The sequence below is a fragment of the Condylura cristata genome, unplaced genomic scaffold (assembly GCF_000260355.1).
Source record: "Condylura cristata isolate star-nosed mole 26May11 unplaced genomic scaffold, ConCri1.0 scaffold00017, whole genome shotgun sequence".
In the NCBI taxonomy this organism is placed as follows: domain Eukaryota; kingdom Metazoa; phylum Chordata; class Mammalia; order Eulipotyphla; family Talpidae; genus Condylura; species Condylura cristata.
Genome location: NW_004567118.1, coordinates 4,081,661 through 4,104,392, shown reverse-complemented (window position 1 = coordinate 4,104,392; position 22,732 = coordinate 4,081,661). Strand labels below are relative to the sequence as shown.

General features: G+C 43.7%; 1 protein-coding gene across 1 annotated transcript; it reads right to left on the bottom strand.

Annotated features, from left to right (window-relative positions):
- Positions 1-12,308: 12,308 nt before the first annotated feature.
- KRT20 (keratin 20, type I) lies at positions 12,309-21,783 on the bottom strand. Its single transcript, XM_004684969.2, has 8 exons — positions 21,423-21,783; positions 17,317-17,399; positions 15,954-16,110; positions 15,437-15,598; positions 15,179-15,304; positions 13,829-14,046; positions 12,904-12,941; positions 12,309-12,406 (listed from the first exon to the last, which is right to left on the bottom strand). Exons 1-8 carry the CDS (start codon positions 21,771-21,773, stop codon positions 12,309-12,311), a joined length of 1,233 nt encoding a protein of 410 aa, XP_004685026.2. The 5' UTR covers positions 21,774-21,783.
- Between the last annotated feature and the right edge of the window lie 949 nt (positions 21,784-22,732).

Here is a 22,732-nt window from a genome sequence, read left to right as displayed (position 1 = left end):
TACACAGGGAGGCTTTCAGGCCCAGGTGGTGGTGGTATAACTCTCCCTGAATTGTTTGCAGTGACTGAAATGTACGCATTTGTTAAAATAGCACTTTGTTATTTGGCACCTTTCCTAATCAAGCCAAACATGAGTGACCTACAAGCACCCTCAGCAGAGAGAGGTTGTCATGTAAGGTGTTTGGATCTGTGTTTACAGCAAGTGGCGTATGATTCGTGGCTGAGTTTTTGGGGGTGTATTTTTATGTGATCAGGTTTTCAGAGTGTCAGGATTTAGGGAAAGGTAGCTACAAACTCTCCCCTGGATCCCTCAGCAGCTCATTGTGTAACCTGCTATGCCAGCTTTGTGCCTGGGGAATGGACAGCTATTGCATTTGCATTGTCTTTTACCTCTGCAGAAATCATTTTCAAGCAGATGCTCCCCTAGTACCGTGGGGGTGATAGAGTGATAACGATGACTAAAGTGTTCAGTGGGTCCCCTCCCTGCCAGGCCCACCTTCCCCCAGAGCCATTCTCATCCTCCCACTGCATCTTGTTCAGTGCGCAACTACTTCCAGCTCTGGGAGCTGTGAAAACACCTTCCAGAATCTCAGAAGGAGAGAGATGTTCCCCCGAAGACTGCAGAGAGGAAGCCAGTCAGATTCTCCCTCCTACACCCCCGGACCCTGCTGGACATTCAACCTCTGATGAGAGAAGTGGGCAAACTTGACCTTATGCCTCCACTTTTATCTGTCACACCCTGGAGGATGGCTCTGGTAGTAGCCTGGGTGAGATCCTGAAGTTCCAGCATTATTTCCTGATTAGGTATTGACTCAGATTTGTTGGTTTGTTTTGAAACAATGATGGAAATTTATTTTATTGTTGATCAGCCTCCTCAGATACTTATTAGATAAGATAGGGCAGCTGAGTGTTAAAATCACTCTGCTGTCCAGATTCAGGCACATAAGATTGTTTAAAATGGGTGTCCAGGGAAGTTATCTGGTATTTTAATCAAAAATATAGTATGAACTATAATTAAATATTTAGGAGTATTATAATTTTCAAATATGCCTTGTTGAAAAACATCTTTCCACAGTATGGGCTGCTCCTTTTAAAACTTTTAAAACTACAAAAATGAATGAAGAGGAGGCACAAGATCACCCAGATAATTGGCGATGTTAACTTACTGACCTAGGTGGGGTGTGGAGTGATGACAACTTTGCCAATAAAATGATGATTTATCTTATTCCATTTGTATCCATGCAACAATATAATAACTATAAAACGGACAAGCACCTGAGAGACACATGGGCTCCTGGGAGCCTAGGCAGCAGGGAGGGGATCTTGAGACCCCATCTTGTGTTAATCTTTGATGGACAGGGGAGACAGCGGCACAGAACCAGACTGAGAAGGGTCAAAATCAGTCAACAGCTGTCTCCCCTCTTCTGCCCAGCTATGTCCCGCATACCTGAGCAAATCCCCAAGAAGCCCTTAAACCCCCACCACTCTGGCCCTGCACATTGTGGCCGGTGAACCTTGCCCGGGAGCCCGGATCAGGGCTCCTTTGCCGGCCTCGCTAAGTGCCTGGACTCTCTTTTCCGTCCCTCCGCTTTGTGCTTATTTATGATACCGCCGCTACTCGCTTAGAAACTTTATCATGTCTGGACCTTTAGTTAATAAAAATGAAGTTCTGTAGAGATTGACATATAGTTGGTGCTAAAAATTTTGTTGAATAAACAATACACTAATAGCTGAGTACATGCCCCCTTACAGGTGCACATAAATGTACCAATGGAATGTTGTTTACAAAGCAAAATTCTACTTCAACTGGTTAACAAAGGTTCTTTTTGCGGCTGTTCAATTGAAACATGAAATTGTAACAAATCCCATGAAATTCCCAAACAACCCATTTCAAAATGAATGAATGCACCTTTCTCAACTGAAACTTCAGGTACATATATATATTTTTAGGAGGTAGGTTTCACACTGATACCCCGAATGAATATAATCTGGCCAGCCCAATCCGCAGTCCCCTGTGCTTATAGTGTTTTCCAAACGGGGATTCCAAAACCTGGTCAAATGTGATTGTGCTTGACATTATTATTGTCTTTTTGTAAAAGGTGAGTCATTTCAAGATGAGTAACTTGCTCTGATCAAAATAATGACTCACTGACAGAGTCCAGTACCACCTTGTCCTCACCTGCTAGAACATTTCCATTGCAGACAGTTTTATGAGCACAGTCTGGTTGGTGGTATTCTAAGAGTTGTTCCTATGATTTAGAAGAAAAATTGCATTTCTTGAAGAATATATACCTTTGCATAGTCAATGTGAACAATGAAATTTTTTTTAGCCACTAAAATTACACAAAAAGAAAACCAGCAGAATTTTTCCTAGAAGACTTGGGAGTCGTATGTGTGAATTTTCTAGACCTTGAGCATTTTCTCTGAAGTTTGCAATCCAGTGAATGTGTGTAAAGCCTTGCATTTATTCAAGATTTTATACTCTGCTGGCTTAAGGGGAATAAAACCCTAAAATTGTGAGTGATAATGTCCAAACATGCTAAGGTTTTCCTTGATCTGTTTTCTAAACTTATTTAGAAATCTTCTCTTTTTAATTCAAGCAGCTATATGAACCTTAGCAGCTATATGATTCTGCTGTGCTTTACACCATATGAGTTTCTTTCAAAGAAGTTAGCTTTCTGGATACTCACAATAGCTTATGCTGTAGGGAAGATAAATGTTACCTCCAATAAGCAGGTGAGATATTTCAGGCAAAAAAAAAAAAGATAATTGTATCTGTCTTTTTATAAAAAAGATTTATTTATGCATACAGAACTGGGGTGCAGGCCAGAGGTGCAGCGGTTGTGAGAGGATTCACCAAAGACAGAGTGGGAAGCAGAACAGGCAGATCCACAGAGTACACTGCTGAGGGGAGCAGCGGGCGGGTTAGGAGAGGCCTGCTGGCCATGTGAGTCACCCCGTTGGCCCGGGATCGAATGTCACTAAAGTGACTGCAGCTAGCTTTGCAGTGCTGTGCTTTAACCTGTTGCTCCACCAGGGAGAGCCCGTATATTTCTTTTTTAAAATGAATTATTTGGGAATTTGCATGAAGAGAAGAGAAAGAATAAAGAAGTCTGGAAGACCTGAAAATTAATGAATTTCCTTAGTGGTAGAGTTGACTTTGTTATTTTTCTTTAATAAAACAGCTAATGGTGAGTGCTTTTGTGCTACATTTGAATTAGCAAGCCTTGCAACAATTGTGTGAGGCAAGTGTGATTGCCCTGATTTTATGGACCACAAAACTGAAGAGCAGAAGAGTACCTGGAACCCAGAGGAAGTGACAGAGCTGGGACCCACCTGAGGCAGCATGCCTTTGCCTCTGTGTCTCACACGGTGCTCATTGGTGGGCTGGTATAAACCAGCTCTCTGAGGGACCCAGAATAGAGTTCCAGGCTCATAGAGTTAATATTTCCATCGTGGCCAATTGCAAGCTACCAGTTGTTTACTAGTTGGGGTATAAAATTCCCCAGTATTCTGCAGTGTGTATGCGCTGAATCAGTGCTTCAGAGCAGTACTCCATGGCTGGGGAGGTGCAGCTCCAGGATACCTCGATCACGCTGAGGCCAGCCCCTGTACACCACGGCTCACCCCTCCCAGCTCACCATGCTTCTAGCACAGCATCACCATACAGGCAGGGGATGACAATTTTACCATTTAAAATCAACGTTATTGAGGTGTGATTTACATGCAATAAGATATACCCATTTCAAGTGCACAGTGTGAAGAGTTTTGGAAAATGGAGAGACCCAAGTCGCCATCACAAAGCCATAAGCTGTTTTCTTCAGTCCCAGGGAGTCTCTCGACCTTGCAGTTCAAGCAGTTAGTCCCCACCCAAGCAGGGCCGCGCTCTGGCAGGGCCGCTTGTCCAGAGACTTGTATGACTGAAACCACACAGTTGGGACCCTGAGGTGTCTGATTTCCCTGGTTCAGTATCTGGCCTTGGCACTCACCCTGAGGGATTTTGCATCAGTACCATCATAAAAAAAAAAAAGTTGTTAGTTTGTATCTATTTTACATTTTTTCAATTTTTGGTAAGTTGTGTTTTATTGTATGAATGTGCCACAATTTATCTGTTTACCATGTGATAATCTCTCAATCATGAATTATGGTCCTAATAAATCCTTTTATATAAACAAGTTGAAGAGTGCACTGTTAGCTTTTATAAGAAGCTGTAGTGATGAAGAGGATCCATCCAGTTAGGACTTTTAACTTTTTTTTAGTTTGATTTTGACTTACAATACTAATATTAAGCAATGACGACTTCTTTTTTTTTTTTTTAAGATTTACTTACTTATGCATATAGAACTGGGGTACAGGCCAGAGGTGCAGGGGTGGTGAGAGGATTCACCATAGACAGTGGGAAGCAGAACAGGCTGATTGACAGTGCACTGCTGGGGGAGCAGCGGGCGGGTCAGGAGAGGTCTGCCTCACCATGTGGTCACCTCCGGGGCTGGGATCGAACTCATGCGGAAGTGGCTTTAGCTTCTTAGTGCAGTGCTTTAACCCGCTGCGCCACCAGGGAGGGCCCACATTAAGCAATGACTTCTAAAACTTATAGACATAATTCAAGATTTAAGAAATACTATCCTATTAAAAAGTCACTTACTCAGCTACATGAATGCATTTTATTTTATATTTGAGTATTTTAAAAGCCTGATAGTCTGGGCTGGCTGTGAGGTGGGTCTCTAAATTTGAAACAGTTGCTCACTTTCTCCTTTCTGCTCCTAGAACTTGCTCCTTTAGTTTTAGACTTTCTGGAAACAAATATCATTTATTATTCAAATAAGGACATCTTAATTTGTTAAGTTGATGATTTAAAAAAGGTCTGCTTTGTTCTATGTCACATCTCTTCCTTTTTCTAAGAACCAAAGCTTTCTAATACTGGGCAGTATGTCAGGTGACTTGAAAAGCAGCATTCCCCACCCCGCAAAGTTCATTCCCTGAGGTTCCAGTAGGTGGCGACCTTACAAAGCCTATAGAAGTGACTGCTTTGGTGCCTATGATTTTCTTCTCAGTCTCACCTACTAGCAAACCCATCTGTTTTGGATAATGAAAATGCACAACATCCGCCCCTCTCCACCCCCACTCCCACTCTGTTGTCAGAGTTATACATTATACATTTAAGAAATGTAGACTTGAAACAATAAGAATATTCTTCAAACCTCTTGGTCCTCCCTAAGAGATGACCAACTACACATTTAATGTATGCAATATTTTCCAGGTCTTTTTCCAGCTTAGAAACAGGATACGGCAAGTGTATATAAAAGTAAAATTTTATCTTTTCGACTGCTAAGTCGCATTCCATTGTGTACATAAACCACATCTTCCTGATCTATTCACCTGATTTTGGGCATTTTTGTTTCTATACCTTGGCTGTTGTAAATGGTGCTGCAATGAACACAGCGTGCAGGCTTCCTTTGGAATTAGTTTTTGTGCTTTTGGGGGGCAGATACCTAGGAGCAGAACTGGTGGAGCTGGGAGGGATTACGCTAAGTGAAGGTAGCCAAAAGGAGGAAGATAAATACCAGATAGGATCACCTATGTGTGGAAGTAGAGAAACCAAAGAAAGGGTCAGAGACAAACATCGAAACCAACCCTCCAACACCAGCCATGGACCTGCAGCTTCCAGAGGGGAAAGAAAAGGGATGAAAAGGGGTTAGACGATGTACTGGGGTGAAGGACTGGGGGGTGCCGTGGTGGAGGACTACGTGGTGGTCGAGCAATGGTGACCACACCTGCAGGGAGAAACCCTTTACCATCAAAATACTAACAAGGAGGTAACACAATGGTTCTTCATTAAATTAAAAAAGAAAGAAAAAAAATTAGTAAAATTTGAGATAAAAAACATCAAGAAACAATATGCGTATCATGTGTTGCTTGATCTGCTATTTAGGTTTTTTCTTACGAGTTGACTTAAAACCCACCTCCCAATCCTGCAATTCATTCAAGGTTGAGTCCAAAGGGGCCTTTCACGTCCGTGCTGAATTGTGGCTCATGAAAGAGGGCTGGAGCCTCCTGATAAGGTTATTATGGCAATTGCATTTCTCGGCATGGAAGGTCAAGTGCACTTACAAATCATGGCACCAAGTGTTTCCTTTACCAACTGAAAACTCTAGATACTCCGTCTGTAGTTTGTAGTCTGACAATCTAAAAAACTCTGTGGTTTTGGATTTGTTGCTTGTTCTCGTGATCCTGGCTGTAGAAGCTTCAGTAGAAAATTTCATGAACTCACTGATGGTTTGGGGTAGACTTCCCCCTCCCCTCTAGTATAACCTAGCCCAGCTGACGGCCCTCAGGGTGAACAATCCCAGAAGCCCAGAAAACCCTTCTGGGGCCTGGCCTTGGCAGTCACACACTGTCACTTCAATAGGGCTGTGTGCTGAGGGCGGGGAGCCCTCAGGGGTCCGGGCCCAGGAGGTAAGGGCCTTTGGGGCCCTCCTCGAGGCCACCCACGGAGTAATCAGTGACATAGAGCTACCTAAAGCTGCAGGATCACCTTCGGGATCTGAAAACAGGTATGCTGAGAAACTAAAATAATAGCTAAGAAGTGACTGCTGCATTACACTCATGCAAAACCCCTCTCCCTGTTGTTGAGTCTCCCCTAATTCAGATGTAGCTGTAAGGAAAATAGATGCCATTTAAACTGATAGCCACTTGCAGCCCGGGAAGTACCAGAGAAGTGGTGGTGTTTATCACTGTGGACCACGGAATTTGTTTAGGAAAAGAACTTGTCATCTGTTTGGGTTGGGAAGGTGAGGACTTTCCCGTGAGGGCTGGAGGGGGAGCTGGTGGCCACGACTAACAAAGTGAGGTGAATGAAACACCAGAAACCACTAGGAAACCACTAGGAAATAGTAACACCAGAAACCACTAGAAACACCAGAAACCACTAGGAAGGGTGATGTCAGAGTGCTGCCTCTGAAGTCAGCTTAAAAAGCCTAAGAGGGCCCTCCCCAGTGGCACAGTGGGTTAAAGTGCTGCACTAAGAGCTAAAGCCACCTCAGCATGAGTTTGATCCCTGCCCCGGAGGTGACCCATATGGCGCAGCAGACCTCTCCTGACCCACCTGCTGCTCCCCTCAGCAGTGTACTTCATCAGTCAGCCCGTTCTGCTCCCCACTCTGTCTCTGGGGAATCCTCTCACTGCCCTTGCACCTCTGGCCGTACCCCAGTTCTATATGCACAAATAAATAAATCTTAAAAAAAAAAAAAAAGCCTAAGAACCTTCCAGAGGCCTTTGCACTCAACTTTTGGATTCCTGCAGCTCTGTAAGGCCCCGTTACCCCTTCTGCTTCCTCGGACACTCCTTGCTTCTTCTCAGTTCTGCTTTCTCCACCGCAGTTTGGTTCTATACAGTAAATAATAAAAGGACACAGATACTGAGTACTTGCTGGGTGCTAGAGCCTGTTCCTAGCGTTTATGCCTCTTTCCTTAACTAATCATACTTCCTTCTTCCATCCCTCCCTCCACCCCCCATTATAGATCAGGGAACTGAAGGACACAGATGTTATTTAGTATTAAGTTGCTGGGTGAGGATTTGAACCCACCCTGGCTTCAGAGCCCAGGCTTGTTATCACCAAATCCTGCTTTTAGCTTCCTTATAGGGTTTTGGATCTGGCAACACAGACTGAACATCTACTCAGGCTTAGACTTTGGTCACCTGACCCAACCCAGAACATGACATCTGTGATTGATTTGTGGGTCTCATTTACCCCATTAAAAACCCCACCCTGGGCTCTGCCAGGGCCAGATAGGAGAAATGGCACGAAAGCAATATTTGTTCACTCGTTTTCTCTCTTCCCTTTCTCTGTCCTCCGCCTAGCTGATTTCCCTGTTACCCCTCTGCTCACGATGACACTGAGAAGCATGTTTCCCCCTGAACAATGGCTTGCTTCTTCCACCTGTGGGTGGAGCTTCTTGCCCCAGCTCCTTCCTGGGCCACCCACTGGGGCGCTGCATCTGCCCTTTCCTGTGAGCTCCGCATGCAGGAACCACATCTTCTGGTCTCAGGACTTCCAGTCTGGCATGCTCTAGAACTCAACACCATTTCTTGGCGGAATGCAAGGCGATGCGAGAAAAGGAACAGGACAATGTCATGTCCTGTCTTTACCTAATGACGAAAACGGCAAATCAGAAGGCACCCATCCTTTTTTCAGCTTTCCCCTTCTCTTCCACAACCACACAGACAGTGCAGAATGCAGAACAACTGGTATTAAGCAGAGGTCATGCATCCTTCACATATGCTCCAACTCCAGGCTGGCAAGCTGGACATTGCAATTTTTGCATCTGGGAGGAAGAAAGCGAGGAGAGCTGCCTTTTCTGGCCGACCTGCTCGTGGCTCTTCCTCAGGTGCGCAAGCTCCTCCGGGCCCTCGAGCTGCAGCTCCAGGTCGGCCGTGGCTAGGGTCAGCCCGTCCAGCCGTGGGTGTCAGAACTCCGTGCGCGTGCGCAAGGCCCGCTCGTGCTCATTTCTGGAAACCACCGACCAAGCGATCTCCGGCACCGACCTGTGCGCGCGAACCGGCCTGACATTGCCGGGCCGGTTTAGCATCAGCTAAAAAGCAAAGGCACTGCCGGGTATGTTGCTGCTGCATTTTTTTTCCTTTCGCATTTTAAAAGGGCAGGTTTTTTAGGAGACAGAGAAGGGCAAAGAGAGGCACCTGCATGGACCACGGAGAGCTGTCGCCGCGCTTTGCTAAGGGGAAAGTTTGTGAGTGGCGCGGGCACTGTCACTGGCAGGTGCGAGAGCTGCAGATACTGCTGTCTTATTTGGGAACTTTCCCCTTTCCTTTCCCTTAGGATCGTTTACTGTTCAGTGGAGAGAAGTAAAAAAAAAAAAAAATGATGGGGGATTCTTGTCTTCTAGCAATGCACCTCAGGCCCCAAATACCAGGAGGCACCCCCCTGTGTGCGGCTCCCTGGTGATGAATGGGAGCTGCCTTTGTGTGGAAGGAACCCTGAAAAGCAGTTGAAAATAGAATAGTAATTAACCTTTCTTGCTGAACTTTCTCCTTCATGATTTGAGTTCAGACACTGATGCTTCTACAGTAGCTTTAACCAAGATTTCACAGGTTCAGGCTCATTGCTTCAGCAGCATCCAGGACCGAAATCTTGCGGAACAGAAAGGACCTTCCTGTTTCTCCCTGGCTGGGAGGGTAGCGCATGGGAAAGGGGGAGGGGACTAAGAGAAGAAGCAATGCCCGGTTTAGGCTTCTCATGTTATGTATCATCCAGGAAAGGGTTATTTCATTTAACTCCCAGGCAAAAAGTTGTTAATTTATTTTGACACTCCAAAGGTTGAGGATTAGGCCATAGGTGGAATTACAAGGTTTCATTATGAGTCAATGATGAGTCAATAGCCAGTTACAAATCTGGTGATCCATAGCCCCAGGAGTCAGAGACTTAGAATTACAGGCCTGAATTGTGTTTGAGTATAATTACTTCCTAGAATACCTAGTGTGTCTTTACCAAAACACTCAAAGATTGAGCAGTGGCCTGCAGAAGGGGGAAAATATTTACATCCACGAAGGCAGGGAAACAGGAAGGAAGAGAAGACAGGAGGCCACTTTTCTCTCATCAAGCTCACTTCATTCCCAAGTCCTCGGCAGCCAGTTGCATCCCCAGTACTGGAAGAAATGACCTGGCAAGACCCAGGCAGACATACACGTGGCCATGGAGACGAGTGGGAGACTGGTGTTATGCAGCCGTTTTTGACAGGGAACTTATTTTATAAAGAGTTAATGCAGTTAAACATTTTAGAAAGAAAATATATTCATAAAACATCACTTGAAAATTGAGACACTCATTTCCTCCAGCAGGTCATGGAACTATATATAGTCTCTGTACAGTAAACAGAAAAGTGAAACCCAATTTCTAGAGACAAGAAGTTGTTCCAGATACAGTTGAATTCAAACATATCAGAGTGTTTTTGGGGATTGTGACTGTAAATTTTTTTTATAACAGTTTATTTTTACATAATTTTGTACATTTTTTTTTCCATCTCAATTGTAATCCCTGCGGGTTGTGACTGTAAATTTTATAGGAACAAAAACATAGACCTAAAATACCAAGATTCTTAACTTACCCCTGAGGTTTTCCATCAACACATAATATTTCCTGTAATCACCCTGTGGCCCAAGGTCTCCAGATCCTGGTATTTTACACCAGCCCAGGATTTTGTTTTCTAGCTCAGTGCTTGCTTCTAGAAGCTTACCCAGGTGGAAGCTAACCTGCCATTCAGATGTCGCATGGCTTCCTTTCCCCAACCAGAAAGAAGGCCTCCAGCGTTGCCGGAGAGGCACTAGGGGGGGTCCCCTGCTGAGCGCCCCCAAATCCCGTTGCCAGGCCTCTCTGCAGAAGGACTTCCAAACCCTGAAGCCAGAGCAAGACCCGAACCCGGGAGCAGCAGAGAAGCGCCTCGCTACCTCAACTTTAGAGGAGCCACTTCCCACGCGGGAAGTAGACGTGGACATGCCCCGAGTGGCCTGCTGGCCCTGGCCCTGGCCCTGGGGTGGGCGGGAGGTCCTTTCAGTTGAAGGCTGTGAAAAAGGGTAGTTTGTGATCGAGAACAGACTGTGAGTTGTTAAGCTTTTAAAACTTGTGTGAAAGTTTTGCGGTGTGCTTCAAAGAATTGTAGCCCATGTATTGTTTTTTTTTTTTTAATGAAGCTCTCATTGCACTCTCTTCTTTGATATTTTATTTGCTCTCAAGACTGAACAGTAATGGGATGGTTTTAGGACATTTTTCTTCAACAGCAGCGATCATATGTGTAAGCCTCTGGTGGTTCTATAACTTGAATTATGTCAACATGACTTGATTGTTTTGGGAAATTAAATCAAGCATTTCAATCAAGCCAAGACAATCAATTCTACTTCAATTGCTAGTCTGTTTGTCCAGTGTCTTGTGCCAAATCAATAAGTACTTGTTGAATTTTTTTATCTCTTAGTAGAAGAGCCAGAGGCAAAGCTCCCTGCTTGCATGTATAGGGGCCACTCACCTCCGGTCTCCTGGAAGAGAAAACTAAAGGTAGCCTGAGAAACAAGGATTGATCTTCATTTTTATGATGGGGCTTTGATATAAAAATAACAATTCCCACTCTTTTAATGAAGCATTGCAATCACTTTATGACAATGCCTTGCCTAGTGAATTTAAACCTCCACTTCTGTGGGGTTTTGTTAATCAGATGCACAGTCTCTTCTCTCCTTTTTCCTCGCACAGTAGCATTCCAGTATATGGGTGTACCACATTTTGTTTGTCCATGGACCTTTGGGTTGTTTGCGCTTTGGGGCTATTATGGGATGTGCTTTCAGGACCACTTACAAAAGAACACATTTACGATTCCACTTATGTAAATGTCTAGATTGGGCAAACATAGAGGAAATAGATTAGCGGCTCCTAGTGGCTGGGGGGAGGGACGAGGGTGGCGACTACTAACGGAGTTTCTTTTTGGAGGGGTATTAGGGTCATCTGTGATGTAATGGTGATGGCTGTGCAATCCTGTGTGCACAGGACGAATTTTATGCTGTAAGGATTCGCTCTTCTCAAGTTATTCACAAGTGGTAAGAGACATTCGCAACAACCATTCACCACATAAAAAAGAAAGCAGTCAGTGATCTGTGTATGATTTATTATCACATTGAGAGGCATTAGGCCACAAGGAGGGTGTTAGTGATTTTGCTTTGAATGTACTATTTCAGGCACAGTGTGTTTTATTATTGTTTGGCTTAGTATTTAGGGTTAGATTTAGCATTTATTACAAGAACTGAGTAGATTTTTTTTTTTTAAAAAAAGCATAGACAATGCAAAAGAGCAAATTCCACTCAAAGCTAGCAGAACTGTGCCAAAAGAACATGAAATGAACCAGGTAATCAGCTCAGGTGAGAAACCAGGGGCCTGAAAGAATAAAGTGCAGGGGCGGGAAAAATGAGAGAAATGGGAAAATTTGCGATTTTCATGGACTCTTCTTGAGAGGTTTAGTAAACTGAAATGTGCTATAATTTTCAGGAGCCTTAACCTGGAGCCAGTAAGCACCATGCTTCACGGTGGAGAGGACAGTAAGGGGGTTTTGAGGGTCTGGGGCGTTGTGGGTATCTGTTTTCAGGCCAGTGAGCTTCCTCTGAGAAAAACACATGCAAATGCTGGTAAGTGGACTTTCTCCCCTTCTAAACACTACAAAGCATTCTCAGCACTTTCTGATGCCTCCTTTTTGCCAGGAACAAAAAGTTATAGCTTCAGTTCTTTCATAACCTCGGCAGAGTCTGGGGGGCAACTGTTTAGATGTTTTCTTCCATTTCTTTGACTTGAGACGACACAACCTTGCCATCCACCATTTCTTCCATGACCATCTTAATCTTCTTGGTTACCTTCGTTTCTGAATTTAGATGGGAACATAAAAAATGCTAATTCAGCCACATAACTGTTGGCTTATCGTATTCAGCTCAAAATCAGTATTTTGCATCTAATTCCTTCTTTCAGAAAAACATTGAACCTGTTCTCCTTAAATGTCCTAAGTCCATGGGATTCATATATGAAGAAGAAAATGTGTCACTGGCCCCCAGTGTACAAATTAGCTGCCTTTCCCACCCCCTGACGGAAACAGGCGCTAGTGAGTGTAACAAAATGCTCATTTTCTTCCTGGTTTTCCTCAGGCTCTCAGGATGCCTTGGGACAGCCAGGACACCAGGTGAGAGAGTTGCCCAGCCTCCAGGACAGGAAGGGTCTTTATGGGGTGTGCCCAGAACCCCAGGGTGGGGGTGGTATCTGCTCACCTACAGACTCACCTCTCCTTATTTCCACCAGTGGCAGTAAGTGGTAAGTTGAATGACAGTTTAGTCTTAGAGAAAAATGCATGAATGTTAAAGCACTTACCTTTGTTTTCCAGGGCTGTTAACGCCACAGTTGCATCTCTGTTTTATTTTTTAGAAACAGAAAAAGAAAAAAGAAAAAAGAAAAAGGTTGAGTGTCTGATTTTTTACCCTGAAATACAGGTAGCTTCACAAGTGACCTGCAAAGCAACTGCTGCTACTTTTAGTTATTAAAAAAACAAAAATTGCAGTGGAAGTTTAAATCTCTTGCTGAGGTTCCTGGGTGCAGGATTTAAAGAGAGTCACTGTTGCAATGCCTGGGATCCTTCAAGTGACCCACACGGCCCTTGGGGGACTGTTTTTTTTTTTAAATTTATTTGTGGATACAGAACTGGGGTACAGGCCAGAGGCTCAGGGGCGGCTAGAGACTTCACCAGAGACAGAGCAGGGAGCAGAACAGGCAGATCAACGAAGTACACTGCTGAGGGGAGCAGCAGGCGGGTCAGGAGAGGTCTGCCTCGCCATATGGTCACCTCCGGGGCAGGCAGGAATCGAACTCATGCGGAAGTGGCTTTAGCTTCTCAGTGCTGTGCTTTAACCCGCTGCGCCACCAGGGAGGGCCGGGGGACTGTTTTTTGATTCCTAACCTCTTAATGAAAAATTCTAAACAGTGACTGACTGTGCTTTTAATTATGCATTAATCACAAACATTTACATAAGTATGATATGTATCACCCATATAACCATCTTCTCCCAGGACAACCTCAGATGTAAAGGTTGTACTTGATGGGGTTGGAGGGTGTGCACTTTTGGGTTTATGTTTGTTGTGCTGTGGTATGTGTATTGTGATGTGTGTGCCAGGGGTTATATGGTGCTGGGCTCCACACTGGTGCTGGGTTCTCGCTGGTGCAGTGAGTGACAGGGTTTGGAGCGCAGCCAGTGAGGCGGTGCAGCAGACAGGGTCCCCGCCCCCACTCTGAGAACCTTACATATCTTCCCCTTCCAGAAGGCGGCGGTAAGTGGCGATTTCCTGCTCCAGCCGCATCTTTAAGTCAAGGAGAACGTTATACTCTGTCGTGTGGTGTTCTGCCTCATCCCGGATGGTCTTCAGCTGGCTCTTTAGGGAGCTTAGCTCCTCTTTTATTCTGGCCAACCTGTTAAAGTAGCGAGCTTTGGTCTCCTCTAGTGTACGTTCCAAAGATTCTTTCTGTGAACACAAGAAAAAGTGGGTGTTTCTCAGTGGAGGACTTGATTTAGGGGTGGCTTCCTTTTCATTTCTTTTGAGGAGAATTTCTGCAGCTAGTCACTGTGGGCCTCACACATGCTAGCTCTCCCCCCTCTCCCCCATCTAGCTAATCAAAGGCAGTCTGCTAAGCCCACCAGCACCGGGGATTCTGGGTCTGCTCTGGGCTTGCACTCACTTGGCATTCTGTGCCCGGCACTGCCCATGGTGCTCAACTTGCACTTCCTCCCCCCACAAGATTTCATTGACACCAGGTGTGGTCATGTGACTTTCTCTGGGAGACTGAAGGACACCTTCTCACACAGCTAGTGCAAGCTCCAGACACTGTTCTTTCCCTGCTCTCACACCATCACCAAGCCCCCTTGGGGTCTACTCCTTAATCCTTGCCCCTGGGGCGGGAGTGTTGTGAAGACTCACGAGTGGTAGCTAACCCACAGCGAATGGAATATTGGTAAATGCCCCTGTGACCGAGGGCTGTTGACCCTAAGCTGGTAGATTTGTTTAGCCTGGAATGCCTTTACCCCTGTCCTCCAGCCTAAAAATTCATTTCAGTTTTTCTGATCTAGTTTACTTCTTAGTTTTTTTTTTTTTAAGATTTATTTATTTCTGCACACAGGACTTGGGTACAGGCCAGAGGTGCAGGTGATGAGAGGATTCAGCAGAGACAGAGTGGGGAGCAGAACAGGCCGACTGACTAAAATACACTGCTGAGGGGAGTTGCGGGTGGGAAAGGAGAAGTCTGCTGGGCCATGTGGGTCAGCTCCCCTGCTGGGGATCCAATTTCCGCTGAAGCGGCTGCGACCAGCTTCCTGGTGCTGTGCTTTAACCCGTTGTGCCACCGGGGAGGGTCTGATCTAGTTTAAAGGCCACTTGCCTGTGAAGTCTTCCAGGACTTCTTTCCCCTGACTATCCTTGCTGTACTTTACCCTTGCACTGGATTTCTTTACATCTTTGATTTGTAGTCACTTGCTTGGCCTGTTTCCCTGCCAGCTCTGCACGGGGGGTGGGCCATTTCTTAGGAGTCTTGCATTGCCTGAGTCTTAACACAAACACCCAGGAGCCACCGCAGTGAAGACTGGGAGTCAGGGGGCTTTACCACACTGCGGTGAGACTGACAGTCGATCTCCAGGGTCTGGTAGTTCTGTCTCAGCATCCTTAATTGATCCTCGCTTTCTTTAATGCCTCCAGTGCTCACTGAAACTTCTTCCTGCACTGTGGAAATCTACAGTTCCCAAAATGAAAAAAAACAAAAACAAAAACAAAAACAAATGAGTCAGGAAAGAAAGAGTACAAGTCACCACTTTTTGGATGCTATATGTGCACATTTGCTTACCCGCTAGAATGACACTGTTACCTGTTTATCATAGTGGTCCTTAAGCTTCTGAACGCTCTCCTGGGCCATGACTTCATATTTCTTCCTCATTTCAGTTATGATGGCAATGAGGTTCTGGCCAGGAGTGGCATCCACCTCCACATTGACAGTGGTGCCCAGCTGCCTGCGGAGAGCAGCCACTTCCTACGAGAGAGAGAATCACGTTGATTTTAGTTGGAAGCATATTCTTGAAGAAGGCTGAACAGAATAGACAGTTAGTCTTTGGGGATGAGTAAAAAGAAGAGGAGAAAAATAAGGTTTTTGATGGTCCATGTCATTTGCTGTCAAATGCTCCATGTCATTTGAAGCCCAGAGCAACCTTATCAAAGGAAGTGAAGCTCAACATCTCTCGTCGCCATCTTTATCTTCATCGCCACCATCTCTGTCACAGCCACCAAGTCTTCTTCTTCCACCCCCCTCTTCATTTTTATTATCGTTACCATTATTATTATTATGGCCATTCCATCCCTTCCAATACCACTTCTGAATATTTTCTCACCTCTTCATGTTCTTTTTTGAGGACAACCAAGTCCTTACTCAGTTCTTCAATTTGCAGCTCCAAGTCTGTCTTTCCCAGGGTTAGACCATCCAAGACCTTATGCAGGCGTTCAAGGTCAGACTCCACGACTAGGCAAAACCTTCTCTCTGTTTCAAACCTGTGAGTTAATTAATATGCAGAGATAAACCATTTCTTCTGAAGTCATTATAGAAATCATCTTGCTATCATGAGGCAGATTTTTATGTAGTATGTGAGATGCCTTCGATACATTGTGTTTTTCTTTAAATATTCCAAAAATGTTCATGAGAACCTAGCAATCACATAAATTGCTCGATAATATAATCTCTGTGATTTGGAGTGATTAGTAAGAAAACAATTTGCAATTATTTTAGGACGTCCCCAAGTTCTAGAATATCTTAGACATAAAAGTTATTTTTTTCTTTAATTACTCTGTGAGCAAAGGGTTCTCACTATTAATATTAAATAATGGTCTGTCAGATTTATTTAGAAATGTACATAATAATTTGTCTTATTATTTTGTAAACAGATATATCCAAAGGGAATTTCTATAGGCCCATTTTTTTTATTAAAGTGTAAACTTTAAAAAATAATAATGCAATGGGACAATCATGCTAATTGAATTAATACTACTTTATTGCTTTCATTTTCAGTTTTACTTTCCCATTTCCTTTTGTTTTTGATCCCTGGTAGCATAAACTATTAAGCTTCTAAGCCACAAAAGGCTTTTTAGTGCCAACATATTGTACAAATTCAGGATAGGGAAGTGTCGGTTCATGAGGAGCTCTTCCTCATGCTTGTGGCATGTGACCACAGATAGGGGACACAATTTGAACTGCTGAGTCATCATCTGGTTCTTTGGTCGCCCAGACCATATCATAAATTATTGACCAGCTAGGAAATATTGAGAACACCTGGGACTTGGTGGCCCTTGAAGAGACATGAATGACTCGGGGAATCACAAGAGCAGGCATGACTTACTCAGAAGATGAGTTGTAACTGCTTAATTACTACTTCAAAGGGTAGAACTTAGTTCGGAGGGTGAAAAGGTAGATACCAGGTTACTAAAAACGTTCCAGCCACCAAGCTAAACAAGGAGGACAGAGGGAGCTACCACAGGTGTTCAGTTACACACTGGGTCATCCCATCTTAGGACTGGGGAGAGAGAAGTCCAGCTCCTGTCTTGGGGTACCTGAGTGGGCTTTCAATCACTCTTCAACCCCAAGGTTCAGAAAATGTTTACTGGCAGTTCCTCCACCAACAAGCACAGGGAAAGATGAATGTCATGAAGAACCACAGAAAAGAATCCTTTTCCAGAAGTTATACATGGTATTAGAGAACTTACTTCATCTTGAAGTCATCACTAGCCAGCCTAGTATTATCAATGTTCAGAAATAATCGGGTATTTTGCAGCAGGTTCTCTTTAATCTGGAAAACAAATGAGAAGAAAATGACATTTTCAACTGGCCAGGAGCAGAAATAATTGAGTTTATCTCAGAAACAACCAGCATAATGTCACAGATGGTGTTCATTTTAAGGATTCCCACTCTAAAATACAAAGGGAGAATCATGATATGAGGACTTAATTAAGAGTCATAAAATGCAATTCTAGTCATCAGGGTTAGGTCAACCTTCTTGAAATTCTACAGAATTTAATTCAACAGAGTTACGAAATCTTAGAGTATCCTGCCTTGGAGTTGTTCTACCTTAGACTTCCCCACTTAGACCCTGTACTTGGTGGACTCCTTCACGTCTACCCTTAGATATCATTGGTTCAAGGAAGACTTTGCTGATTTCCCCAGGACAGAATGGGTGAGCTACCTGTGTTCCCATGCCTACAGAGCCCTCCTGCCCCAAGTACTTCCCCCTCTAGCCTGTCTGTGTCCATTTCCCCCTCAAGCATGTTCACCACCCTTTTCCTCTTGCCTAGCACCTTGTTTGTATCTACAAATGGCCACTGGCTGAGTGAATGGGCAATGAATGAGGGTGGGAGTTGTGTTAGAGATGAGGGCAACCAGGGTAGATAAGCTCTTGATTCTAGAAGCAGCTACCAATGGTGAGCTATCTAAATGCAAAGGGGTCAGAGGTCAGTACATAGTAGGAAAGACTGCATTATGGTGTCTCTATAACAAACAGTGGCTGTGCCCTCTTATGGAAGCATGGCTTGCCATGTGTAAGGGATCACCCAAAGTAGGTTCAGAAATTTGACTCATGAGACAGAAGGGGAAAAGGGTTGACTGACTTTATTCTTAGTGGAAATCTGAGAGGTGGCAGAGAGCAATTTGGACACTCCTGCCTCAAGTATCCTTCAGTCCTGAAAACTTAAAGGAATTTCTAGATTTCAATCCCATTGCCCCGATGTCTAAGATGACACAGTTTAAGAGACTGATGATCTTTGTTTGCTATGACCATTAAAATAGAAATGAACATTTATGTTTAAGGCCCTCGAAATCCTTGGAATAGAAGGAACATGATAAAAGCCGTATATGACAAACCCACAGCAAATATTATCCTCAATGGAGAAAAGCTGAAAGCCTGTCCTTTGAGATCAGGAACAAGATAAGGGTGTCCACTATCGCCACTGCTCTTCAACATAACATTGGAAGCTCTAGGCAGAGCAGTAAGACAGGAAAAAGACATACAAGGAATCTAAATATTTGCAGATGATATGTTAATTTACATGGAAAATCCTAAAAACTCCACAGAGAAATTAATCAAAATCATCAACCAGTTTAGCAAGGTAGCCGGATATAAAATCAACACATAAAAGTCAGAGGCCTTCCTATACACAAACAACCAATCAGAAGAAGCAGAAAAAAAAAAAAAGCATCCCATCCCCTTTTCAGTTAAAACAAAAGAATCAAATACCTGGGAGTCAACCTAACAAAAGAGGTAAAAGACCTTTACAAAGAAATTTACAAAACACTGTCAAAAGAAATTTAAGACACCATGAAATGGAAAGACATCCTCTGCTCATGGATCAGGAGAATTAGCATAATCAAAATGGCCATCCTACCAAAAACGAGATACAGATTTAACACCATCCCAATAAGTCTCAATGACATTCTTCAAAGAAATAGAAAAAATATTGATGAGATTCATATGGAAAAACAAAAGACCTCAAATAGCCAAAACTGTCATGACTAAGAAGAAAGAGAATGGAGGCATTACAATCCCAAACTTCAAGCTACAATCCCATGTTACAAAGCCATAATAATCAAAACTGCATGGTACTGGAACAAGAACAGACATACAGACCAGTGGATTCAGATAGAAAACCCAGATATAAACCCATAGGTTTATGGACAGCTAATCTTTGACAAAGGAGTAAAATGATACAATGGAATAAAGAAAGTTTGTTTTGCAAATGATGCTGGGAAAACTGGGAAGCTACATACAAAAAAATGAAACTAGATCACTACCTCACACCATACACAAAAATCAACTCGAAGTGGATTAAAGACCTAGCCATAAGAACGGAAACCATAAAATACCTGGAAGCAAAGATAGGCCAAACACTACATGACATACACTTCAACTGCATCTTTAAAGATAGAGCACCCAATGCAAAGATAGTGAAGGCAAGGATAAATAGGTGGGACTACATCAAGTTAAAGAGTTTCTGTACAGCAAAAGCTACATTACAAAGACAGACATCCCACTGATTGGGAAAAAATTTTCTCACACATAACTAGTGATAAAGGATTGCTCACAAAGATATACAACGAACTGATGTAACTCAACAAAAATAAACAATCCCATCAAAAAATGGGCAGAAGAGCTAAAAGGACACTTCTCTAAAGAAGAAATGCAGATGGCCAAGAAGCATATGAAAAAACGTTCAACATCACTTATAATAAGGGAGATGCAAATTAAAACCACAGTGAAACACCACCTCATCCCAGTGAGAATGGCACATCTTCAAACAACTAGCAACAACAAATGTTGGCGAGGATGTGGAGAAGAAGGAACTGTCCTGCACAGCTGGTGGGAATGCAAACTAGTACAACCACTATGGAAAAGTGGAATTTCCTCAAACAGCTAAACATGGAGCTTCCATAGGACCCAGCAATCCCACTTCTAAGTATCTACCCAAAAGACACAAAAACACTGATTCAAAAAGATACCTGTACCCCCATGTTTATTGCTGCTTTATTTACAATTGGAAAGACATGGAAACAACCCAAATTCCCAAAAGTGGATGACTGGATTAAAAAGATGTGGTACATATATACAATGGAATATTACTCAGCAACCAAAAAAAAAAAACACATTTCTTTTGCAGCAACATGGATGGAACTGGAAAAGATCATGCTTAATGAAATAAGCCAGAAAGAAAAGGAAAAATACTGAATGGTTTCACTCATAGCAGGAGTATAGCGGACGAGGCGAGAAAATAATAATAATAATAATCATGAACAGGTATATGCCAGAGACATTTTATGGGGGTGGAGTGGGGAATGAGATAAAAAAACAGTGGGGGGAGGGAAATGCACTGGACTTTGGTGTCGGCACACGGGTGATTTGGTGATGGGAAGCCCAAGGGGATTACAACTGAGGTGGAAAAATGCACAAAATGATGGACAAATAAGCTATTGAAAAGAAAAAAAAAATAGAAATGAACACAGTGAACAAGGATGTAAAATCATGATAGCTCAATAAAGATAAAGAAATAGAAATAATGAAAGGGACACTTCTTGATTAGATAAGATTTTTAAAGCACACTGATTACTCTGAGTCATATTGAAGTATTCAAGTAGGAGCAAAGTCTTTTTTTTTTTTTCCTTTTTCAAACCACACAATTGATAAAACAGAGATGATCTTTCCAGGTTATCAGATTTTAATATGATTGCAATCAATTTGAACTAGGGGCAATAGAACATTTTATGACAAGGAAGCAGTTTCTGGACTGGATGCAGGGATTACCCACTTGGACGTTTAAACACCCAGCTCTCCTGAAGACCTGCCCCTCCCCCCATTTCTACCTTGTCTCTTTGTCACTGAAATCTATGACCTAACACTTGAATACAGATATTAGTATATATACATAAATGACATCTGGAAAATCACCAGACTGACGAGGGTTTCAAAACTTAATGGGAACTAGGTGAGCGACTAAGGAAGCTTTAATAACACCTATATTCACTTTTGCTCTTTTCAGAATAAGTGTTTACACTGGGCTTAGCCCTTAGAGGTAAGCTGTGACAAAATGCAGATGGTAAGATCAGTGGATAAAATTTCATATGCTGTATGTAATTAGATGGAAGAAAATCAAAATCACAGTGTTACATGGGTACACCAGCTTTAAGGATAGAGCACAGACTATGTCCCATGTTCTAGCTGCAGCATCAAGCCCGGTTAGCTTTCCAGTGCTACCTGGACCCACCTAAGCTCTGCGCCCTCCTGACCTGTCACTCAGCGGAAAGTGGAGTGGACCACGCGGGGCCTCACCTGGGCTTGCAGCTCGTTGATTTGCTTGTAGTAGGCGCTGTAGTCCTTGCTGGAGGTGGAGGTGTGTGCCTCGTACCACTGCTTGATCTGCTTCTCCAGCACGAAGTTGGACTGCTCCAGGGAACTCACTTTCTCTAGGTAGCTCGCCAGGCGGTCATTTAGGTTCTGCATGGTCATCTTCTCATTGGCAATGAGCAGCTCCTTGCCAGTGACAATGTTCAAATAGTTCTCCACTTGTCTGGGCATCGAGATGCGGGTGTTGCCGCCTCCGGCACCCCCATATACGCTGAGTGGAGTCCTATACATTTTGGGTAAAACCCCCATGTGCTGCGCAGCCCCCTGCCTGTTCATGATGATTGCAGAGGAGCCTGAGTTTCTTAGCATTACTTCCACTGGGGAGACTAGCAGGAAGGCCCTGTAGCTGCTGGATGCAAGGGGTGCCTGAGTCCAGTCTGCCTCTGGGTGGTGGCTGAGCAAAGACACACCTTTTATAGAGCAAAGACACACCTCTTCCTTCAGGGCCTCTCACCTTAGGACCCGCTTACTCCATTTGCTTGGCTAGTTTTTTTTTTTTTTTTGGGGCTTGGCTAGTTTTTATTCCCTTTGTATAGCAACCTGCTTCATGCCATTCCAGAAATTACTACTAGGGGCATCTCTTAAAGGCTTTTCTCAGGGAGTGATTTCCTCTTTCAACAGAGCCAACAAAAGGAAACCAGAGCATCTCTTCTTTTAGCCCTCGAATTTGCCTGGGCTAATTTTTCCACCCTCACACACATAAAGAACGCTTGCTAGCTCCATGAATAATTCAGGTGCCTGAAAAGACAGATGTGGGCACATAATGGTGAGGCGCACTGGCTGGTGATAAAGAACATCCTTTGCAATTTGTTAATTTTTGTCTTTTTATCAGTGAGAACTTTACAGTGACAGCCTCAATACTGTCAATGAACTAATGAGATGTTATCAACTGTGGGCAACATGTTTTCCATCAGATGCTCTGTTTCGCTCCATGTCAACGGAGGACATCAAATGTGTGTAGGCATGCTCCCTTGCTGTCCCCCTCAATCAGGGAGAACAGCATCTTCCAACCAAGATGTCAGGAGAGACAGCACTCTGCCAAGAGTTTACAGCTTCCAGGCTTGTCACGTCTGAACTGCAGGAGTTTGCTGCCGATGGGTGGCGTGGTGGGGGAGGGGGGACAGTTGAAAGTCCTCCGCATAACTCTGCAGACACTGCCAGACTTAGCATTAATCATTAACACCTCAGAATGAATCTCCTGTTAGTTACAAGGTCATCAAGGCTTATTTGCAGGT

Excerpts from the sequence above, each read along its gene's own strand:
- KRT20 (XM_004684969.2), bottom strand. The coding sequence starts at position 21,773 with ATGAACAGGCAGGGGGCTGCGCAGCACATGGGGGTTTTACCCAAAATG. Across the intron at positions 17,400-21,422 it reads TCAACGAGCTGCAAGCCCAG|ATTAAAGAGAACCTGCTGCA; the intron begins GTGAGGCCCCGC and ends TTTGTTTTCCAG. Across the intron at positions 16,111-17,316 it reads AGTGATGACTTCAAGATGAA|GTTTGAAACAGAGAGAAGGT; the intron begins GTAAGTTCTCTA and ends ATTAACTCACAG.